The following is a 24746-nucleotide window of genomic DNA, read 5'->3' as shown; positions in this document are numbered from 1 at the left end:
CAACCCTGTTGGGGCTGGAAGGAGGAGACCAGGCTTATCTGATCAGAGTCACAGGGGTCCCAGGGAAAGGGGAAAGGCATAGCCCGAGCACACTGCAACAAGTATCATCATTGTAAGCAGCAGCACTGAATCTTGATTTCCTCATTATTTTATTTAAATCCTACCTTGGATGCATCCAGGTCTGTGTGATGCTTCATTGTGCATGGATCATAGCCATTATGTCTCACTTTAATGACAGGGTCAAAAATCTCAGCAAATACCTACGGAGTCAAGACAATCTACAAAAAGTCTTCACTATCATAGAAACACTTTAATGCACTAACTTCAGTCACAAGGGAAATCCCTGGGTACAGGCTCCTGGATGATAGCCATGGTTGTCAGCAAGTGCTGACTGGGGTAAATATAAAGGGAAGGGTCATATGTGGGTTGTATCTTTGAAAATGCGTCTGAAAAATTACGTCTCAAAATCTATTTCAATAGATCTATTGTTTATGTAGAAGATGGTAACTGCCAGTAGTTTGCCATGAGTTTTGCAATTGCTCTGAGTTTCTCCTGTACATCTTAGAAGCAGAACATTGAATTTCACTCTCTGTCTCCTAACAACAAATTGGGAGATTATTGGTGGTGGAGTTCAGTCATTTTGACCTAAACAGTGCTCTATAGCGGTTGCTCACCTCCACAACAAAAATTGCACCTTACTTTAGTTGCAAGCTTATTCTGCTTACCACAGATAGGTACTGTATGTGATGGCAACCAGATTAAATTTCAGGATTTATTAGCAACTAAAATACATGTTCAGTCTCCAGGCAGCTTGTGCCCTGTTCTTAGGTTATATGAGAATACCTGTCTTCACTGCCATTGACTACTGGTGCTACTTAGAATGATTTAGCACAGGTATGTCAACACTGATCACAATCACACCTTCATTCTGTTGTGCAGCAATAACTCTAGCAGAGCTTTTCAAGGCAGTCACTATGTCTAAATAAGTAAAACCAATCAAAGAAGCTGGCAGTCACAGAATATCAGATGTCTTCTTCCATGTTGATCAGCCTAGCATTGCGTTTGGGATACTCTTAAGAGATTATATAATAATATACTATTGTATGGTAGACTGAAGGAAGCAGACCACACAGGTGAATAAAAACAAGGATTTTCTTTTTTTTAATATACTAATACTGTCTTTGGCTTTTGTCAGGGTCCAGAAGTTATGGCTTAAAGATGCCCAGCACTTCACAGAAGCCATTTTATTTTCAGTTCTGCCACAGTTGTTTTACAGTGTAATTTCCATATTACCTTTATTTTGATGTCTCCTGTTGTTTTGCCATAAACTATGTTTAGTATTAAGAAAGAGAGCACCTGTTGGAGGGAAATAGAGGATTGCTCCCAAGAAACCATATTTTATTGGCTTTGATTGCAGTAGAGAGGGCTCCTTTAGCAATGCCTTGTATTCACTGCATTTCCTAATGTAGAATAGCACTCAAATCCTCATAAAGAGTAGGGAAAATGTATATGATCTGCCCCATATATATTCTCTGGGACACAGTTTTTCTTAGAAGTCCATATTTGACTAAGAATATGCGTTCATATAATGAGGTCTTTTGAAATATACCATACAAACTGAAAAAAAATATAATAGCATTGTGAAAATACTTTACCTCATAGGATTCTTCATCACCTGCAACCATGCCCACAGTTTTAATGAAAGGATGGCCAGGATTGTCAACCCCGGTTTGGATACACTGGTCTAGGGTGTAGCCATTTGGAGTCATTTTGTCCCTTAGCCTGGCATAAATTGCTGGTGTGAGGCATTCAGCCATGCAGTTGTTATGTTTGCGGAGATCAGGATAATCTGCACTGAAGAGAAAAAAATATAATAAGCACTTAATATTATATCTTTAAACAGTAATCCTTGCTAGCTTAAGAAACTACTTAAGCAATCAGGAAATATGAAATACACAGCATAGCTGAAAAATATAATTAGTTCTTGTTTTATACATATATTCAGTTTATGTGGCAAGATTTTTCTAGTGGAGGGGCTGCAGGAATGGCTACTATGAGAAGAAATCAGGAGCTGCCTCCATGCTCAGAGACAGTTTCAGTGGGCTCCAAAATGGACCCCACCACTGGCCAAGGCTGTGCCAATCAGTGAAGCTGGTGGTGCTTCTGTGATAATATATTTAAGAAAGGGTAAAAGACACTGCATAGAAGTTGTGCGAGAGAAAAGCAAGAAAAAATGTGAGAAAAACAACCCTGCAGACATCAAGGTCAGTGAAGAAGGAGGGAGAGGAGGTGTTTCAGGTGCCGGAGCAGAGATTCCCCTGCAGCCTGTGGTGAAGACCATGGTGAGGCAGGCTAAACCTCTGCAGCCCATGAAGGATCCCATGCCAGAGGAGAATGATGTGCCCTGAGGGAAGCTGCAGCCCATGGTGAGCCAATGATAGAGCAGGCTCCTGGCAGGAACTGTGGCCCATGGAGAGTAGACCATGCAGGAGCAGGTTTTCTGGCAGGAACTGTGGTCTGTGGAGGACCCATGCAGGAGCAGTTCTTGAAGAACTGCAGTTTGTTCTTCGAAGGGATTCACACTGAAGTTCACTGTCATGGTTTGACACTGGCCAAATGCCAGGCAGCTAAGAAAGTTGCTCACTCAGCCTCCCCTGCCACAACTGGGCAGAGGAGAGAAAAAAAAAAAATAAACAAAGGGTTAATGAGTTGATATAAAGACTGGGAGAAAACACCCCAAGGGCAAAACAGGCTTGGCTTGGAGGTACAAAGTGAATTTATTACTAACAAAACCAGAGGAGGATAATGAGAAGTAAAATAAGCCCTTAAGAACACCTTTTCTTCCCCCAAGCCCCCTTTCCCCTTCCTACCGACAGTGCAAGGAGACAAGGAATATGGGTTTTGGTCAGTTCATCACCTGAGGTTTTCTTCCACTGCTCAGGGAAAGGAGTCCTTCCCCTGCTATGCTATGGGGTCTCTCCCATAGGAGACAGTTCTCCATAAACTTCTCCAGCATGAGTCCACTCTCATGAGCAGCAGTCCTACTGCACCTGCTGCAACATGAGTCCCTCCAAGGGCAAACAGTCCACCCGAAACTGTTGCAGCGTGGATCACTCTTCCATGGGGTGCAGTACTCCAAGGACAGGCTGTTCCAGCTTGGAAGCAGGGGCCCCCCTCTCTCCACTGGGTCTCCCACTGGATCACAGCCTCCTCTAGGCATCCACCCGCTCTGGCCTGGGCACCTCCCCCCCAGGCTCTGAGAGGATCTCTGCATCCCCTGTGAATCCCCAGAGCCCCCATGGGCTGCAGGGGGACAGTCTGCATCACCATGGTCATCATCATGGCCTGCAGAGCAATCTCAGCTCCAGCATCTGGAACACCTTCTCCCTCTCCTTCTCCACTGACCTTGGTGTCACCATGTTGTTTTCCCTCACATGTTTTCACCTCCTCATGTTCTCTGGCTAGGAAAAAAACTGTGTCCCCACTTTGTTTGGAATTTCTTCTTAAATATGTTATTACAGAGGCGTTACCAACATCTCTAATTGGCCCAGGTTTGGCCAGCGGCATGTCCATCTTCAGAGCCATCAGGGATTGACTCTGCCAGACATGGTGAAAGCTTCTAGCAGCTTCTCACAGAAACTGCCTCTGTGGCCCCCCTACTACCAAAAACTAGGCCATGCAAAGCCAACACATTAATGAAGGACTGTATCCCATGGGAGGAAACCCACTCTGGATCAGGGGAACAGCATGAGGAGGAAGGAGTGGCAGAGACAAAGTGTTATGAGCTGATCAGAACCCCCATTCCCCATCCCTGCCTATGCTGCTTCGGGAGGAGGAGGTAGAAGAGTTAGGAGTGAAGTCAAGCCTGGGAAGAAGGGGAGTGTAGGAGACAGGTGATTTTAGTTTTGTTTCTATTTCTCAATATCCTACTCTGTTACAACTGATTGGTAATTTTAAAAATTATTCTTCCCCGAGTCAAGTCTGTTTTGCCTATGATGATAATTGGCAACCAATCTCTTTGTCTTTATCTCTACCCACAAGGTTTTTAACCTTATTTTCTCCTCCTGTTTTGCTGACGAGGGGGAGTAAGAGAGTGGCTGTGTGGGCGTACGGCAGCCAGACAAAGATAACCCATCACAATATATTACACTGAAATTTAGGAAGGGAGGTATATTGAAGTTACACAAAGTACTCCACACTGCACTGCTGGGCAACCCCACTAACAGACAATAGCAGTTTTCTGTTACTTGGAGCAACCAGACAAATGAATCCTTGAAAGTGTATTAAAGCCTATTAAATCTCTGCTAAGACACTTACTGAGAATTAAAAGTGCTCTAACATTGTTTTGTTCAAGTAGGAAATTAATTGTGTTTAACTGAATAAGAGCTCTCATTCTGAACTGAGATATTCTTGCAGCTTTGTGGACATCAGTGTAACTGTCTGATCTATATCAGCTAGGAATCTATTTAAAAATAGTTGGGATTGTTTTAATGGTCTTATTTACCAAAAGCTGTACAATATAATAAAGCAGAGAAAATGAAGATTATATGCCTTCAGAAAACATTTTTGTGAGTCAGATCACATTATCTTGTTTTGATAGCACTTTGCTTTATGCACAACCCCATTACTTTTATGAGAGTTTATTTGAACTAATATACTATTTGCCATGGGGAAAAAAAAAAAAAAAAAAAAAGAAGAAAAAGTCTGTTAAGGCCTGGTCCTTTTTTTGGGTGTTTTGTTTTTTCACAAATATGGCCAGCAAAGTCAGCATACATATTTGTAGTTAGTTTCTAATTATCAACCAACTAGGTTTAAAACAGAATTAGGAATATTTCAAGTACAGTAGTTATAGAAGATATTTCTTTACTACTTGTATAATTAAAATACTTTTATGCTTCCTAATATTAGAATCTATGCAATCAGCCAGTCCAATAGACACTGAAAGCATTCAAGAGCTGACAAGATAAAATAAGGACTGATTTGGTGCTTTGCCTAAAAATTGAACCAGTTTTCAGGCTTATAATTGTTTGTCAATGATTTTGTAAGTATGCTGATATGATCTAACATCCCAATTTTCTGTCCTTGAATGCCATTGTCAGTGCTATTTAAAACTGGGGTTATTAATAAAGGATGTTGGGTTTTAGGTTGACAGTTAACAATCCATGTGCAGACACATAGATGGTGTGTTTGAGTGAGGGAATAAGTGCTCTGCAGCTTTAATGGAGATCTTCCTTCCCCAAAGAGTTAAATGCTATGCCTAGCTCAGTTAGCTGGGCCCTATGCTCAGGTGACTATTAAACCCAAAGAGCTTACCTTGGAGGGAAGAGTTTTCGTTTTTCTTGAACAGTAGCTTTAACATTTTGCTTATTGAAGAGGTACCCAGCAGTTAGGATCCCTGTGCCTGCTGCTGCAAAGGATGCAGCAGTTGTACGGCCAGCCAGGAGACGACAGAATGTGCTAGCCATTTGTCTTGGAAGGATAAAATTTCTAAAAAAGAAGGTAACCTGAAATCAACACAGAAGAAGTCATGCAATGGAAATGAAAAATAAGCCCTCACTTTTAACTGTAGTCCAATAAATGAAGCAATAATTTAAATATTGGTTTGCACTGTAAGAGTGCGTTAAGAAAAATTGTTAGAATTTACTGTATATATATATATATATATATATATATATGTATATGTATATGTATATGTATATATATAAAATCAATTGATTTTTAGTGCTATATTGAGCACACAATTCTAAACCCAACACCCAGAGTATTTTAATCGTGTTAATGATTTAGGGCCATAATTGAATGCTTTAGCTTGCTTCATAGCAAAAATACGTTACATGGAAGTGTCTTTCCACTGACAAAAAAGGTGCTATATTGGAGTAAGAAATGAAAGACAAAAGTATATAAAGTGGAAGGAGTATTTTGGGGAAAGGGATAAGAGGAAAAGAGGTTGAAATCATATGGGGGTTATGAATATTTCATGATATAATCAATTTTATAATGCTGATTGTAGATTACATGGATTTGTGGCATGGAGTGGGGTAAGGCATCCTGCAAAGTCAGGAATTCTATATTTTTATTGAAAATATTTCCAGGTGACTCTAAGTGGCTGTCCAGTCAAAAAGGTCAGATGTGGCAGGATATGGCATTAGGTAGGTGCTAAGTTTCTGTGCTAACACCTACAGAAACTCATGTGCCTTTTCATACTAGCCTGACCTGTTAAACACTTTGTGCTTTTTTTCCATATAAACAAAGTTGAAGTAGGCAAGAACTCATCAGCCTGAAAAAGAGTTTGGAGGAGGAATAGGGTAAGGACCTAAGAATCCTGAGTGGCATGGGAAACATGGATAGAGATCAAGTCTTCATTGCCTTTTCCAATATATGAATACAGTCCATTAAAGGCAATTAGTGGGAGAAATATTCAAAACAAAGGAAGGTGAATCTTTATGCAATCTCACAGAATCACAGAATATGCTGAATTGGAAGGGACCTACAAGGATCATTGATTCCAACTCCTGGCTGTGCAATAGATCATTCCCAAGAGTCACACACCATGTGCCTGAGAGTATTGTCCAAATGCTTCTTGAACGCTGTCAGGCTTGGTGTTGTGATCTCCTCCCTGGGCTGCCTGTTACAGTGCCCAGCCATCCTCTGGGTGAAGAACCTTTTTATAATATCCAACCTAAACCTCTCCTGACACAACTTCAGGCCATTCCTTTGGGTCCTGTCACTGAGCACCACAGAGAAGAGATCAGTCTGTCCCTCCTCTTTCCCTCATGAGGAAGTTGTAGAGTGTGATAAGGTCTCCCCTCAGTCTCTTATCCAGGGTGAACAGACCAAGTGGCCTCAGCTGCTCCTCCTAAGGCTTCCCCTCAAGACTCTTCGCCATTTTTGTTGCCCTCCTTTGGACACTCTCCCCTTCTCAAAGGATGACACATATGCAAGACATTCACATGGGTTCATCAGGAGACTGAACAAGTACATAGAAGAAATGCATTGTGGGCTTTAAATAGACACATGAAAACAGGCTATCAGAATTCCCTGATCTGAAAATATCTGAAAGCTATAAGCGTATCAAGGAATATCATGTTTGTTCTGCTCTCTTCTCTGAGCATCAATTTATGGCCATTGTTGGACAGAGTACTAGGTTATGAAGACCCCTGGTCTGGATCAGTACTATTTTTCTTGACATTTAGATTACTATGGAAGCATACAATCATCTTTCAGAACAACAAATATGACTAAAGAAAGCAAAGTAAGATGACGTCTTCAAGCCACAAGGTGTCACTTAGCAGAAGCAATTATAAGTAGCATTTTCTGGATCAGTGTGGAAAGATGGCTGGGTGTAAAATTAGAGGAAAATGAGAAGCTATATTCACATCCTAACAGAAGTTATAATGGTACAGAAATTATAGGGTAAAATACAGTTGCTGCTCTCTTGGTGGAATGCAGTTGGCATGCTCGAGACCCATTCCACAATAATTCCCCACACCCACAATCTGCAACCATAGCACCTGCTAAGGGTGATGGAGCAGAGGCTGGAGCAGAGTGGAAACACTGCAGCCAGGCTCTATTGAAATCCTTGCAGGGAGGGGAACTCAATTGTACTTTGCAGCTTATAAACCAGATAGCACCTGTCGACCAAGGGAATAGAAGATGTCTTGCTGCCAAGCCAACAACTGTGGTGAAATTGTTATCCTCAGATTACCTTGGTCCATTATAGCCTAATTATAATGTTAGAGAGCACCTCCATCACAAAGTTACCCACCTCCAAGGTACAACCACCCCTCACTGGAAATGTGCTCTATATTTTTTTGACTGTATCTTTAAAAGTGAAATGAGAGAATTTGTGTAAAATTCTCTCAATCAGTAACAAAGGTATGCATGACTAGAGTCACTCAAGCTCCACCTAAACACAAAGAAATAGTATAAAAGTCGAGAATGGGGGAAAAGTTAGGGAAGACTCCATCATAACTGCTGGGATCAGTCGATGGGCTGAACCTGTTCTCTCTCCCATAGGGATGCCTGTTGGGTAAGAACCATATTCTGTGTGCACTGAATACTTTTACTGGGGATTAGAGCTTGTCTGTATGTTGCTTTGAATATGTTTTTGCAGTCAGAAATTGTCACTGGCAATCATTGAACTTTAACCTGTCACAATTTTATATTAATAAAGAGTGTTTCTCTGTGAACTGTTAATGTGAGTCCTTCATGGGCACTGGCAATCGCCGGCAGCAGGGAACATACTTAAATACAATGAAAGGCCCACTGAAGGGTCACAAATTGGGAAGACCCGCTGAGGGGTCTCCCTTACCCTGTTGGCATATTTCCCTGAATAAATCAGTTGAACTGCCCTCCAATCCAGCAGGACTGCTCAGTGAAGGGTCCCCATAAGGGGATGCTGACAGACTGTTCAAGCACAAGGGTCTCAGCTTTCCTGGGGCACTGACAGACATTAAATATTAATGATCAAGTAAATTTCCCCACATTGAGGAGATTTCTCCCCAGATTGAGGAAATCTCCCTTTTTCATGTGACAATCAGTCTTGAAGTACCAAACTAGGATTATGTTTGTCTCTCAAGAAATGGTGATTTTTCTTTCAAGATAGAGAATCTCATTTGCATTTATACTGCATGTACTACGTACTACACAACATTTTAAAATAAGAATGAACATAAAGTATTTCAAATTTAGAGGCCTTGCTGTGAAACAGAGTAAAAATTTAACAAGGTAGAAATCCATTTAGATTTAGGTAAAATGAGCCACTTTAAGCTTGCTAGCATAAGTAAAATATGCTGTTTAGTCTAGTAACTCTGCAGCACTAGTAAAACTACCCCAGCTAAAGAGAAAGAATGCGAATTTCCAAGCTAAAGAAATAAGAAAAGCTCCTCGAACCTTAAAACAGACAATGCAAAATAACCCAAGAGTTCTTTCTGCACTTTCTAATAAAAAACTGACTATAAGTGTAACTAGCTGTAAGTATAATGCAAAATCAGTAGAATAAATATACATAAACCTATTGTGAAACACTATGCATATGTAAATTAGTAAAGATAAATAAAAAGGGATCAAGAGTTCTCAAAAGCATGCATGTCCTTTAAAGGGGAACAATCCCCACATGCATCTAGTGGTGTAATAAACATACCATCCCTACAAATCTTTATAAGAATTGTAGGATTTTAATTTTTCATCTGCGTTTCAGCTGCAATTCAATAATGTTCTTAGTTTGAGGAGTAGGGTGATGGAGAGAGGGCTCTTTTAAAGATGAAAATGTGTAGAGCCTGCCTCATGACATGTTCCTATAAAATTCCTATAGTATGTATTTTCAGTGAGCTAGGGAAGAAAAAAACTGTTTAGAGAGAGGAAGTCATTGTGGGCAACATTGCTCTGGGAAGATAATCCAGGAAGATACTTACCAGGAATTTGTGTGGTCTGCTAATTATTCCCAGCAGTATGTTCCCGGTGCAGGTATGGTTTTGGGATTATGTCTAGAGTACAGGAGATCTTGGAGTCTAACAGAGAAAATGGCCCATTCTATAAAAGGCGGAAGAATGCATATTTTTTTCTTCCTCAGAATTTGACTTGCAAAGCAATATCTACTTTATACTTCACTCACATATGGCTGATAAGAAACATAGGAGATGTGTTTCAGATTTCATAGAGTTGTATAATACTAGGTATGTCAAGGATCTTCTGGTCCAACATTTCTTGGAAAAAGCAAGGTCTAGACCAGATGACCCAGCACCCTGTCCAGCTAAATTATAAAAGTGTCCAATGTTGGAGAATCCACCACTTCCCTGGGGAAATTATTCCAATAGCTGATTGTTCTCACTGTAAACAAATTTCTTCTTGTATCCAATCGAAATCTCTCCAGGAGTAACTTGTATCCATTACCCCTTGTCTTTTACATGTGACTCTTTGTAAAAAGAGTCTATCTTCTTTGTAGCCACCCTTTAAACACTGGAACATGGTGATAAGGTGTCCTCTAAACCCTCTCAGGGCTGAACCAACCCAGTTCTCTCAGCCTTTCCTCATATGGCAGGTTTCCCACTCATTTTATCATCTTTGTGTCCCTTTTGTGGACTCTGTCTTGTCCATATCTTTTGTGTAGTGGGGACCAAAACTGGACACAGTATTCCTGTCATGGCACTGAGAAGAGTGGGATAATGACTTCATCATCTACTGGTTGATTCAAGACAGATATCTGTTGACTTTCTTTGCCACAGCAGCACACTGTTCACTCATATAGAGCTTTTTGTCCACCAGGATCCTCAGGTCCCTTTCCATAGAGCTGCTCTCCAGCCAGGTAGATCCCAGCCTGTGCTGCACTCCTGGATTATGTTTTCCCATGTGCAAGACCTTACACTTGTCCTTGTTGAACTTCATAAGGTTCTTGTCAGTCCACTCTTTCAGCCTATCCAGGTCTTTCTACAGGGTGGCTATCCCTTACGAGGTGCCTACTTCCCCACTCAGTTTGGTATCATTGGCAAACACTTGATCTCATCATTATCCAAATCACTTATGAAGTTATTAAACAGCATTGGGCCCAATATCGATTCCTGTGGGACCCTACTTGTAACAGGTTGCCAATTTGAAAAGGAACTATTTACCACAACCTTCGGGTGTGGCCTGTCAGCCAGTCCCCCACCAACCATACAGATAACTTGTATAGACCATAATGAATCAATTTCTCTAAAAAGAGTCTGTGTGAAACTGTATCAAAAGCCTCGGAGAAGTCCAGGTAGGTGGCATCGATTGCTCATCCCATATCAACCAAGCAGGTTACTTTGTCATAGAAGATGATCAAGTTTGTCAAACACGATTTGCCCTTGGTGAATCTGGGCTAGTTTTCCCTATCACATGCTTTATCTGACTTGTGATAGCCCCCAGGAGGATTTGTCCCAGGGACTGAAGTAAGACTGATGGGCCTATAATTTCCTGGACCCTCCTTTAAGCCCTTCTTGTAGATGAGGGCGACATTAGCCTTCTTCCAGTTTTTTGGCACATCTCCTGATCTCCATGAGTTCTCAAACATCATGAAGAGTGGCCTCACAATGACATCAGAAATCTTTAACACCCTTGGGTGGATATTTTCAGAGCTCATTGATTTGCAGGGGCCAAGCTCCTGTAATAGTTCACACAGCAACTCTTCCTTCACTGATGGTGAGTCTGTGTTTGCATCAGCCTGGACTTTTGTTACCAGGTCCTGGGGCCACACAGTGCTGGTAAAGACAGAGATTAAGAAAGTGTTGAGAACCTCTGCCTTTTCAGCATTGTTGGTGATTAATTTACATCTCCTGTTTAACAGTGGACCAATATTTTCCATGTTTCTGCTTGTTGGTTACGTACCTGAAGAACCCTTTCTTGTGTTTTTTTACATATCTGACTGATTTCAATTCTAACTACATCTCTACTCACCCTGGCAATGATCTTGTAATTCTCAATGTGTATATGCCTGCTTTTCCATCTCTGGAATCCTTCACTTTTGGTTTTCAGCAGACTCAGAAGCTTACAGTTAAGCTAAGAGAGTCTCTTGCTCCACCTAATTCCCTTACCTTTAAAGGGGATTAAGTGTCTTTGTGCTTCCAGGAGAGTGTTCCTGAAAAACTCTGAGCACTTGCTGGCTCCTTTATCCTCCACGGAAGCTTCCCACAGAATCCCTCCCAAATGAGCTCCAAGTGAGCTGAAGATTGCTCTTCTAAAATCTAAAACCTTTGTCTTAGTACTAACTTTCAGCATGCTCAGCTGGATCCCAAACTCTATAATATTGTGATCACTGCAGCCAAGGCTATCACCTCATTCCTGGTTGGTACATCTAACATTTGTATGAGGAAGCAGTTCTTTATGCATTCCAGGAATTTGATGGATGGCATGTGAGTTGCTGTATTGTTCTTTCAACAAATGTCAGGATAGCTGAAGTCATCCATAAAAACGAGGTTCTGTTGGGCCAAAGCTTGCTTAAGTGACCAAAATATTGCTTTGTTGGTCTTTGAATCTTGGTTTGGAGGTCAGTAGTAGATGTCTACTGTAATGTCAGTAGTAGATGTCTACTGTAAGATCCCCCTTCAGAGACAGCTCTTCTGATCTTGACTCAGAGGCATTCAACAATGCTTCCACAGTTGTTGTAGTTGACTTTTATACATTCAAGGTTCTCCCTTATATAGAGCACAACTCCTCCTCTTCCTCCCTGCCTGTTTTATGAAACAGCCTATAGCCATCCATTGTGAGCCTCCAGTCATGTGAGTTGTCCCACCATGTTTCAGTTATTCCTATGATATCATAACTTTCTAACTGGATGCAGAGCTCCAGCTCCTCCTGTTTTTTCCCCAGGCTACATGCATTGGTATACATACATTTGAGGTGGTTGACCTTCTGGTTCTCATCTTGAGAGGCAGCTGGACAGGTGGATCCCATTCCTCCCTAATAGGCTATAGTCATCGAAGAATATCCCATCATAAAAGTAAAAACCTTCACAATGGTGTTAAAAATGATCATATAATATTGGCTTTTGCATTTATGTACTAGCTTTTGCATGTTGTTATTGATCGTAAGTATTTAGATATGGTACAATTTATAACTCCTTTTAGCTGCTTGTTAATATAGCATAATCTATCACTTTAAGTATGAACTGTATAGCTCATAGAAATAGTAGTGTAATGAATATAATATCTATTTATAGTTTATAGAACTAGTAGCATGATAAATGTATTATACTGTAGACCTTAGCAAAACATAAGATGTTAATAGACTTTTGTGTAACTAAGAGAACAGTATAAAGCAATCCGCTGATTGACCTCTCCAAGTGATAACGGTGACACAAACCAGAGCACCAGAGAATACTTAAAGAGCTCGTTAACTCCTCTTATCAGAGAAGGAATAAAATATATTGACTTGATCTACAGGATTGTCTAGGTTCGACAAGACAGGAATCTGCGAAGCAGGGCTAAAGCCTCCTGTGCAATGGAGAAGGTAAACCCCCTCCCTCCGAATTACTAGGAGTTTTAAATCAAAAGGCTCTAAGGCAAAGATATGGGAATGGGAGTAACAATTCTTTACTAGGAGAAAACTAGACAACAATTTAAAAAGGCAAATGCAATCGGTACAAACAAAACCAGTGAAAAAGTCCAGAACCTGAGGATTCGGGGTGCCAGTAGCAGTCCTGCTGGGACGATTGGTCCCCTTGCAGTGGTTGATGAATTGCAGCTGCAGTGGTGATCTTTAGAAGGGTATAGTTTTCCTCTGAAGATCTGGTGGCAGTGGGGCCGGTCTTCCTGTGCGCCGGGGTTGCCTCCGAGCTTCGCCGCCGTCGCCTCAGCGCGCTCCGGCTGCTTCGCTGCGAGTGCCGCTGAAGAAGAGCTGCTTCTCTGGCAATCCCCCAAAGTAAAGAGTTGCTCTGTCCCCCAAAAGATACCCCCTTATATCCAATAAAAGAGTGCTTGGCTTCCCCCTCTGGGTGGAACATCTCACAATAGGATGGTGTTACGTTACCAGCCCTGCATTGAATCAGTCAATGGCCCACTAACAAACCATTACCTCTTAGGAGCAAAACCGGTTCTTGGAAAAGATAACAAACCTGCCCAACAGGTTTGCCTTCAACAGATGGCAAATAGAATACAAGCTTATCTTACAACCCAGGACAAGGATGTCATGCAGATAAGTCAAAATGTAAAGCCAAAACTAAAAGAAGTCCCTGCAACATCAAAAGCTGTCAAGAATGTTTGAATAATGTACAAGCTAATGAATATACATGTAACCCCAGTGTTATAGATACATATTATATTGGCTTTTCACAAATATTAAAATGAATACTATATGTGTTATGTTGAAAAGTTATGCTGTATTAATCTCTTTCAAGTAGTGCTGTATTAATGTCTTTTAAGTAGTGTGGTAAATATAGTTTTTAGGCTAAAGCATAATATTAAAATAGAAACTATGTGATGTAAGATACTTTTTATAACTAGCGCAAGGAATGGAAAAGATAATCAAGAAATTCTTTGCATTATCCTCTCTGGATAGAGATAACATCAGTAGACACCAAGATCTCAAGAGAAGAATAATTGCCTCATCAGGAAAGCTCAGACTTGGAGGAACCAAGAAGGTTGATTTACAAGATGAGGAGGGAAGCTAAAATTAAGCAGAAACCCCCTAGTTTGAAAGGAATGTTTGAATCATGTATGAGATATATGAATATGCAATAGGCTATTGCTTTTAAGGGGTAATCCTTTGTTACCAAAATGTGCTTTTTGGTGGAGTGCCAAGCACCCGGACATTCGTAATTCTTTGCGTTTTATTGTCTCTTATTGTCCTAATTTTCATTACTATTTTCATTACTATTAAATTTCAAAAATTTTAACAGAAGTCAATGGCATTTTTTACACCAGCAATGTAACCGTACATAGAAAACATGATTTTAAGCTACCTCTGTGCTCTTTGGCCATTCGCCAAAAGCACCCTAGTTCTGGATTACTTATTTGTCCTTCTTTTATACTTTATTAAACTTTTAAAAATTCTAAAGAGTGAACTCTGTTTTTCACAACAGCACCAGCCACAAAGCTACATGTTGATTTGAATTATACATCTATTTCTGGCTGTAATCATAAAAGGGAGGAAAAGGTAACTTAGGCAACAATACTTTTTGCTTGCACTCCCAGGGCTCTGTAGTCTTCCCCCATTCTGCCCAGGTTCTGGCTTGCAGTGTTAAGCTATAATGTTAGCTATGTGCCTTGATTTAAGACAATTTAAAGAGTTGGACACTAAAATGAGTTACCTCCCCTTTGTTTCAAGTTGAAACCAATCTCTTTCTATTAATACAGAAAAACAGAATACAAGTATATATGAGTGAAAATATAACAGTTTACTAGTAAGCAAAACAGCAACGGGAAAATGGCATCAGCTGTCTCCCTCAAGATGGTGTGCTGCAGTCCACTGCACCGTCCAGGAGACAAAGGGAAAAAGATGGTGGACAAAAAAACCAACACCCTCCTGTTGCAGAGGATAGATAGATATGATTGTTATCTTAGCTAGCCGAATGTCACTTCTACCCTTGGATGAATCCTGGAGTGAAATGGACTATTCCATCCCACCCCGCAAAAGATTGTGGTTCATCCCGCACCTCTGTACCTGCCCCTAAAACAGAGTCTGTAACCCCATTGGCCCATGCCTTGTCCCAGCCCACCTGGGAGCCCCTGAAAAGGGGGCTCCGAGGGGCCATGCGGCTCTTGGACTTCCTCCCTCTCTTGGGCTTCCTCCCTCCTCCCCTCTAGGACTCCCTCCCTCCCTGGGGCTTCCCCTCTCCTAAACCCTCCGTTTCTCTCTCCCCTCCCCCGTCCTCCTAAGCCCAGCCACGTGCTACGCCTGAGAGCACAAGGCTCGGGCACTCCTGAATCTTTGAATAAACCTCTCTCCCCAAGAGCAAGCATCAGAGATCTCTGCCACACTACACCCCCACCGTGCAAAGGAGCCTACTCATCCCACACCCTCCCAGGAAGGTAGGACTTTGCAGAGAAGTTCTAGTGGCAGATGAAGAATTGCTGGCACCTGTGGGGTCAGCTCCACCTCTCACTGCTTCCTCCTGCCACCTGCTGGATGTGCCGGTGTTGGTGCTGTTGTCATACACTCTACGGCTGTGTTGAGGGGAGAAGAACTGGTCTGTTGGGACCGATACAGGGTGACATGGCCCCAGGGACTGGCTCAAGCTTTGCACTGCCAATAGGGTTTGCAAAATTCTCTCTGAAACAGTTTCTCATTGCAAAATGCAGTTTTTCTGAGTTGCTACTGTTGCAAGCCCAGAAACCCGCCTGAAACAACCCCCCCTGAAGCAGACCATCTGCCTTCAAAAGCCACCAGGCAAAGGAGGAAGTTGGCTTGGGTGCCCTTGAGACAGAGTGAAAATTTAACAAGGTAGAAATCCATTTGGATTTAGGTGAAATGTGCCGCTTTGAGCTTGCTAGGATAAGTAAAATATGCTGTTTAGTCCGGTAACTTTGCAATACTAGTAAAACTGCCCCAGCTAAGGAGAAAGAATGGGAATTTCCAAGCTAAAGAGATTGAGATAAGAAAGACTCCTTGGACATTGAAACAGGGCAGAATGACCCAGGAGTTTTTTCTGTACTTTCTGACAAAAACTGGGTAGAGTGTAACTAGCTGTAACTGTAATGCGAAATCAGCAGAATGAATATGCATGAACCTATTGTGAAATTCTATGCATATGTAAATTAGTAAAGGGTAATTAAAAAGGATAGGGAGTCCTCAAGGGCACGCATTCCTTTGAAGGGGAATGATCCCTCAAATATGTCCAGCACTGTAATAAACATATGGTCCCTACAAATCTTTATAGGAATTGTGGGGTTTTGATTTTTCAGCCGCGTTTCACCCTGACCTTTTAAAGGGATTGGCACTGTCCGGCTGCCCCGCAATTCCAGTTCTGGCCAAGCCACCAGGCCTTAAACAGTATCAGTTCTGGGGCGCAGATAGATATGGAATACAATAACATTTTGGTTTACCTAGGACATTATGCTCATCTGATATTTGGGCCCTACATTACTGTTGTCTCAGTACTCCAAGCACCATCTCATGAAGACAGTCATTATAGATACATATTATAATATTGGCTTTTCACAAAAATGAAAGTGGATGCTATATGTATAATGTTAAAGTAAATTTGCTATAAAGATATAGTTTTTATTTATGATATAGTTATGCTTGTGGCAATTGAACTGCCTGCTTGGTTGGGATAGCATCCAATTAACATATGATGAGGTGAAACAAGGGATTTAAGGGTTAATAGGGAATTTAGAATGATTTAGGAAATATGATATGTGAACATATGGTGCATGTTAAGTCGACTCAGGATCTTCTGAAGAAAACCTGCTACCTATTAAACTTATGCTGAGATGGCAAAAAGAAGGAGGGCCTCTGATGGAAATTGCTGAGCTTGCTAAAGATGCGAAGCAAAAGGGCAACTGTGGATGCGAAGACATCTGAGTTTGAAAGTTCATTAGTGAGGAAGACTATGGTAGCTTCGTCCCACTGGACCCCAGCCTAATTTTTGAGACCACTGACTCAATAAAAGAACGAACTATGCAGCCGCAACTAATTTCCATACCATGCGGAGAATAGGAGGAGTTAGATGCTGAATATGTATAGGCGCTATAGAATATGCATGACTTTTGTGAATAAATATGGGAATTGAAGAAGCTGTGATACACAGGATTTGGGAAGATTTTGCCCCCGTGTCCAGCGCTGAATAAATACATACCTACTTTACAACCCTTGGTTGTGGAGTTATTACCGTGTATCAGAGGACTCCTGCTACTAATATGCCAACCATCAACACTTACCGTTGGTAGAAAGTATGGACCAAAGTCCAAAACTGAAGGTGATGATAAGAATGGAATAAAACCACAGCCAAGAAATACGCATGCTCTAAAAAGGCGGACCGAGGAGAAGCCATGATAAGCAGTTCTTAGAACATGTAAACTAGTTTGGGGAAAAGTTTAAATATGCATAATTGTTTATGAATATTCAACAGGCTGATGCAATAGAAATGGTATATAAAGGATGCTTCCAAAATAGCAGGTGTGCTCTTGGCAGAATGCCAAACACCCAGCCATTAAAAACTTTGCTTTAGTGTCTTTGTAGCCTATTGTGCTTTATTAAACTTTTAAATTTTACCAGGAGAGTGAACCTCATTTTCCACAGTCAGCAATTACACCTTTACCCTTTTTTCCTCAGTGACATAACTTGAGGAGGTGCATTAGTGTCCCAGATTGAAAGGCAAGATGTATTCCATTTGCCATCTGTATGGCAGTTGTCTTCTGTTAAGTGAGCAGTTTTCCTTATCTTTTTCACAACCAGTCCTCTCTCAGGGGAGACATCTGCTGATAATGGGCTATTGAATGTCACTGCATGACTGATAAAATGACAGCCTCCCATTGTGAGATGCTCCACCCAGAGGGAGGAGGCAAGGATTTCTACCTGGATATAATCTTCAGTTTCTGGAACACCAACACGGCTTTTTCTGCACTGGATTTCACAGAGGAACAGCTGCCTCTTCCACTGCCTCTTCAGAGGAAGACTACACACTTTTCTACTGGATCACTGCTCCAATAGAACCACACTGGACACTCCAAGAGGACTGCAGCCATAATTCCCAATTGGACTGCAGCCAACACCCTGACTAACAGCGTGTCAGGCTGTATTCTGACTCTGTCAGTGTTCTTTTGGTTCACTGCATTTTTTATTTTTTATTTTTATTTTCTTCCCTAATAAAGAACTGTTATTCCTGCTCCCATATTTTTGCCTGAGAGCCCCCCTTAATTTCAAATTTATAACAATTCAGAGGGAAGGGGTCTACATTTTTTTTCCATTTCAGGGGAGGCTTCTGCCTTCCTTAGCAGACACCTGTCTTTCCAAACCTAGACAACTAGGAAGCTTAGGTGCCTATCGGGGTTAAACTCCAATCCATCTATCTATCCCTCAAATTAATCTCCAATTCATAGGCAAGAATGTGATAGGAGACTGTGTCAAAGGCCTTAGAGATGTCCAGATATTTGATATCTGTAGCTCTTCCCTTGTCTGTTGGTGCAGTCACTCCATCATATAAGGATACTAGATGAGTCAGTCATGATTTGCCCTCAGTGAAGTCATGTTGCCTGTCTCTAATCACTTCCCTGACTTCCATATGTCTTCAGCCTAACTTCCAGGAAGATCTGCTGCAATATCTTCCCAGGCACAGAGGTGAGGCTGACAGGTCTGTAGTTCCCAGTCCTCTTTTTTAACCTTTTTAAAGATGGGTGAAATGTTTCCCTTTTACCAGCCACCTGGGACTTCGCCTGACTGCCAGGACTTTTAAAATATCATGGAGAGTGTCTTTGCAACTACATCTGCCAGTTCCCTCAGAACTCTGGGAAGCATCTTGTTGGGGGCCATGGACTTGTGTGTGTTCAAGTTTCTCAGGTGGTCTCAAACTTGATCTTCTTTTACAGTCGGAGGGACTTCATTCCCCCAGTCTCTGCCTCGAGCTGCATTCACTTGAGAGGTATGGGAAGAGACATTACCATTGAAGGCTGAGGCAAAATTTATTGAGTACCTCAGCCTTTTCCTTGTCCATTGTGACCAGTTTGAAAATCATGTTTGTCAGAGGGGGTACACTTTCTTTGGCCTTCCTTTTCTGGCTGATATACCTGTAGAAGCCCTTATTATTCTTTGTGTCCCTTGACAATTTCAGCTGCGCCCTGACCATCCTGACCCCATCCCTATACAACTGCAAAAAGCTCCTGTACTCTTGCGAGAATACCTGTCCCTGCTTCCACTGCCTGTGCATTTCTTTCTTGCTCTATAGTTTGACCAGCTGTCAGAGACTGGAAAAGATTGATGTCTCGACATTTTGGGATGCTTGGAATCCATCTGAACTGAACTGCATCTTAACTAAGTATAAAGTTTAGTAATTTTATTTTATATATTTAAGGGACACATTTAGGATTTGTAGCAAGAGACCACAACCATATGTCACTCAGATGATACTCCCATAGTAATGAGTGTTTTTCTAAAGCATTACACACAGCTTTTATTTATTAATTGGATGATGTCAGGGATTTCAGCGCCTAACCTATTTTGCACACTGTATTAGAAATATTCAGGGAAATTATCTAAAATGAACTGTTTCAGTGTAACACTTGAATCTAAAGCACTGTATATAGTTTATATCCAGAGTAAACAAATAAGAACTGCTGTTTCACAGTGTGGAAATATAAATTGGATTGCTAACTCAGATCCAAAGATTAAGACATCATTGATGTTATTGCAGGCTGATGAGAAGAATAGCAGAAAGAGAATGCCAGCTAGAAAGAAGCAGGAGCTTCTCAAATACCATAGCAAGTCACAGAGATACAAAAAATGTACTTTGTGCACTGCTATACCAGTCTGTGCTGCAACTGGGAGGGTACACCTGTGTTTACTGCACATAGCATCACTGTTAGGTTTGACTCGCCAACTATCCAATACAAGTGGCTTGCAATGAATACTGGTCATAATGTGATGATCTTAATCAAGTAGTTTGATATTCTGTTTTTCCTTACCACTGCCTGGGGTGATTGTCCCATACACCACACAATTGTGCTATGTTGTCACCCAGAGCCTATAATATTTCTGTTTTTCTTTCCATTGTAGATGGCAGATACAAGCTTCAGCAGTACCCACAATTGGGTATCCATTAATTGCTGAATGTGGAAGATAAGATATATATGTATCAGCTAGTATCCAATGTCAGGTGTCTTTCCTGTGGGTCAGATGGAGGGATTATTCTTATGTTAGCCAAGTGTGATGTAAGACATTTTGATGACTCCTGGGATTTGAATCTAACTTATAGTTTTATAAAATCTTTGGACAACTAGCCTTATAGATTTTGACTTTATTATGTCATTCTGCTCACAACTTGACTATTGGATTTGCCTCGTGATAACTAGTTAATCTATCTTTTGTATCCCTCCAGGACTATGCATTCCTTTGGCTCAAGTATAGCTCAATAGTTCTGAGAGTGGAATTTGTCACTGGTAATAAGTCCTTTAAAGTTTTATTTCAAAGGACATTTGTACTTGCATTATAACTTGAAGAAAGCAGAAATATTGTTCTACAGAAGTGAAGAAATACAGAACAATTGGTTCAGTAACAGCTTCTATGTATTTTCCATGCAACAAGTTTATTCCTATGGTGAACAATTTTGATGAATTCCTTAAAAGCTATCTTGTGGATAAAGTTTATAGAGACTGTTCATTTAATGTGTGAAGTGATTAATTATGAGGGGATTAAATGCTATGTTGACTTCAAGTCACTAAGACATACAACAATATAGCATTGTGTCTGCAAAAAACAAGTTTTCCTCATAGCTGAACAAAATTATTACTGATCTCCCACCACATCAGCACTTTAAAGGGTAAGCAAATTCAGAGCCAAACTGGAATTGCCTTTTCTAGAGTAATATTCAGTAATCAATGACTTTGAGTGAATTAGAAAAAGCAATCTGAAAGGTCATGATCTTGGAGGTCATAGCCTTTTTTCTCTCCCCAGGATTTGCTCAGCTACCTGTAACCAGCCTTTAGAACATTAATATTTTGTCAGGAGTGTATTATATTTTAAAATTCTATTTATATATCTAAAACCTACCATACATAGAATGTGGAGACAAAAGCCAGCCCCAAGATTGAGTAAATGTCACTGCAGAAACTGTGGGGCAAGCTCATAAACAGACCAAAGGATTCCAAATATCATTTAAGGTGGAGCTGCTGACTCACAGGATGGGAAAAAAAAAATATGCATCTTTTAGGGCATTAAACCACTATTCCCTCTTCACAATACATCTAGATTACAGACTTTGTTAAAGTCAATATAGACTTCAAAATAAATAGATTTTTTTTAGATCATGTCCCTTACCAGCACAAATAAGATGCCTTTTTTAGATTAATAACTTATAAAAATTCTATTGAACCAAAACTCCCCTTGCTATTCAGAATATTCTAAGTTGGAAGGGACCAACAAGGATCATCAAGTTTGACTCTTAAGGGAATAGCCCATACAGGGATCAAACCCATGGCCTTGGTGTTATTAGCACCATGCTTTAACCAACTGAGCTTCAGGGCATTTGATTCATGCCTACAGCCTTGTTCAAACTATTTCAGCAGTGTCATATTGCACACAGTGATCCTGTGATCTGCACAGAGGTGAAACCATTCTATCCATTTCAGAGATTGAATCATCATAAATGCACAAACAACTACTTTACCCTTTAAGGAACTTGCAGAACTACTACTTTTAAGATAAACTTTTTTTTTTTTTTTTTGCAATTAACCCTTTAACTTCTTGAATTTATTTTAAAGAGAAAGTTGTCAGCTTGTGGGAACTCAAAATGTCTCTCAGACATTTTTAGAGGTTCCAGGCCTTGGTCAGAAGCATTCTAGACCCTGGCAGACAGCTGAAAAACAACTGTGATTTTGAGTTTGAGCCATGGAATGAATTACCAACTTTGGAGGTGGAACAAGCAATCACAAAAGGTTAGATAGTATAGTATAAGTAGTTACGAAGTAGAGGGGAAATTTTTTTAGTATTGTACAGGGGGGTTTTAGTGCATGTACAGGGGGGTTTTTACTTTGTACATGGGGGTCAGAAGTTCTAAGATGGAGGAAAGTGGGCTGAACCCATCCTTCTTCCTTCTTCCTTAACTCCATGTTCTTGGTGATGTTGGCACTCACAGATTGGTTTAGAGTAGAAAAACACTTGGCAACGTAGGTAGTAGGTATTGGGGAATAATTGTAAACATGTTATACGTAATATATCTTATAAAAGATAGCAGCAACCCTGGGCGGAGGGAGAGACGAAGAAGACAGCAGATAGAGAGGATGTCAGGGTGTGTGTGTGTGCCTCTACCCAGGCCACTGATCAAATAGCTGCAGTCCAAGAACATAATCTGTTAGATAACTAGCAATAAACTGCCTTGAGACCGAACAGCTAAGCCTGCGGAGTTTTTCTTTGGAAGCACGGGTTGGAGGAGGAATTTCACCACCACATGTGGCCCCAAAACAAGGCTGGGGTTCCCACATCAGCTCTGTTTTCTTAGGTGGATATTCATGTAGTTGAACATAAATGTTGATTATTATTTATTTTATACTAGACTGCACATGTTATTTTAGCCAAGGATGGAAAGAAGGTACAAGGGTTACAGACTGACTGGTGACATTTCTAGAAATAGAACTAGTTTAAATATTTGAATAATGTAATGGGTATATTAAATACCACACCATGTGATCCTGAGTGACATTTTAGAGAAATAGCAGAGTCATGACTGAAGTTCACACAGACACATAACATATCTAGAAATTTAAAACTATTTAGCTGCCTAATGTTGATACTGTACTGAGCAGAACTTTCCATGTGGTGGAGAAATGAGTTACAAAAGATACTGTTTTTTTATATTTGAGAAATAATTCCTTTGAGTCATCCTTAGCTTGATCTAGAATCCACAGAACTGAGTGCAAATTTTTCTCTGCCCTTCTACAGCAGTTGTGGGCATCTTGGAAACATCTACAAGAAATGTCATAAGTGACTAAATGCCTGGTATGTCATTTTTAGATGCCTAAAAAACAGTTTGCATTGCTCTTGGTCTGCTATATCACTTTACAAGGTCAAAGGATAAGATCTAAATCAAAACATTAAATCTCAGAAAACAATATTGGTAGGGTTTTTATCAGTTTTTCATATCTCAGCCTGAGCAAGACATGATTCTTTCTGACTGATTTCTGTTTAATATAAAAATCTCCATAGTGCATAAATAATGTTAAAGCAGACATCATGATAAGTATGTCTTAATCATAGCATGGAATGCCTCTAGGAAAAATAAACTAAAATTCAGTTTTCTTTTCTCCTCGTAATTCCAGAGGTAAGTGAACCAGTATAAAAATCAAAGCATCTTTTTAAAAAGAATAAACTAAAAAATTCAAAATTACTTGCTATGAAAGGAGGAGAGAAGGAAAAGACTGTAACTCTTAATAGGTCACACAACTACTCTTTAGTCACAACACTCTTTTTGATTTCTACCAGAAAAAGATCAAATACATTAAATTTGACCTGGTGAGATTTAGAGCCCCAAGTTCTCTTGCTGAATCCAGTGAAAGGTGTTGGTAGTGCTTGCCTTTTTGGATTAGTCAACCACTTACAATACGAAAACCTAATCCAAACAGTGCTGACAGTTATAAACTCTCCAATAACTTCCCAAAATAAATATGTTTTCTCTGAATCTCTGCAAAGGAACTTATGTTTCCCCTTATTTAAATTGTTATTTAAGGGTTGACATTTGAAACATCTTCACAGTGGGCTGACATGTTTTTCTGCACTAAGTAGATATTCAAATCAATAAATTGTAACAAACTTACACCACATCCTGTGGTGCTTTTAATTAATTTTTACTAAGCCTTGTATTTGAAATACCACCATTTGAGTTACCTTAAATAAGATAAGCAATGGAGTTAGTTAAACTGACCTTGAAGTTGAAGGTAGACACGTCCTGCTACATGCAGTGAGCCCAGAGTGAAAAGGGAATAACAAGTTGGTGTGCTCATGGGATTCCAGGAAATATGAGAACAGGAAAGGAGGGGACAGAAGGGAAAATAATTGCTGCAGTGGCCAATCCTATTTCATTCAGTTATGTCAGTGACATTGCTCACACAAGGATGCCCTTGAGGACAGAAATAGGATGTAGCAAAAGGGGGGCATTGAACAGAATCACAGAATATGCTGAGTTGGAAGGGACCCACAAGGATTATTTAGTCTAATGACTGGCTATGCACAGGATCATCCCCAAGAGTCAGACCATGTGCCTGAGAGTATTGTTCAAATACTTCTTGAACACTGTCAGGTTTGGTGTTGTGACCACCTCCCTGGGGTGCCTGTTCCAGTGCCCAACCATCCTCTGGGTGAAGAATCTTTATCCAGCCTAAAAGTCTTCTGACACAACTTCAGGTCATTCCCCTAGGTTCTGTCACTGAGCACCACTGTCTTGGTTTGGAAATACAGGTGTCTGCTAAGGAAAGCAGAAGCCTCCCCTGAAATGGAAAAATGTAGACCCCTTCCCTCTGAATTGTTATAAATTTGAGATTAAGGGGGGCTCTCAGGCAAAAATATGAGAGCGGGAATAACAGTTCTTTATTAGGGAAGAAAATAAAAATTAAAAAAAAAAAAACAATGCAGTGAACCAAAAGAAC

The 24746-nt window shown here is 40.5% G+C and overlaps 1 protein-coding gene across 3 annotated transcripts in view; it reads right to left on the bottom strand.

Annotated features, from left to right (window-relative positions):
- LOC146763042 (creatine kinase S-type, mitochondrial) overlaps positions 1–24107 on the bottom strand; it is a 40593-nt gene extending 16486 nt beyond the window's left edge. Inside the window, exons 1-4 of one of the 3 annotated variants that reach the window (XM_085571192.1) lie at positions 24026–24107; positions 5314–5504; positions 1656–1854; positions 165–260 (exon numbers count right to left, since the gene is read on the bottom strand). In XM_085571192.1, coding sequence (XP_085427318.1) covers positions 165–260; positions 1656–1854; positions 5314–5465 — 447 coding nt within the window. In that variant the 5' untranslated portion in view covers positions 5466–5504; positions 24026–24107. The remainder of the gene's footprint in view (positions 1–164; positions 261–1655; positions 1855–5313; positions 5505–24025) is intronic. The other 2 variants (XM_085571193.1, XM_085571194.1) reach the window with 2 other exon arrangements.
- Between the last annotated feature and the right edge of the window lie 639 nt (positions 24108–24746).

The sequence above is a fragment of the Lonchura striata genome, chromosome W, assembly GCF_050655825.1.
Source record: "Lonchura striata isolate lonStrDom1 chromosome W, ASM5065582v1, whole genome shotgun sequence".
Classification (NCBI taxonomy): domain Eukaryota; kingdom Metazoa; phylum Chordata; class Aves; order Passeriformes; family Estrildidae; genus Lonchura; species Lonchura striata.
The sequence above is the reverse complement of the archived record's forward strand: the minus strand, read 5'-3'. Positions and strand labels throughout refer to the sequence as shown.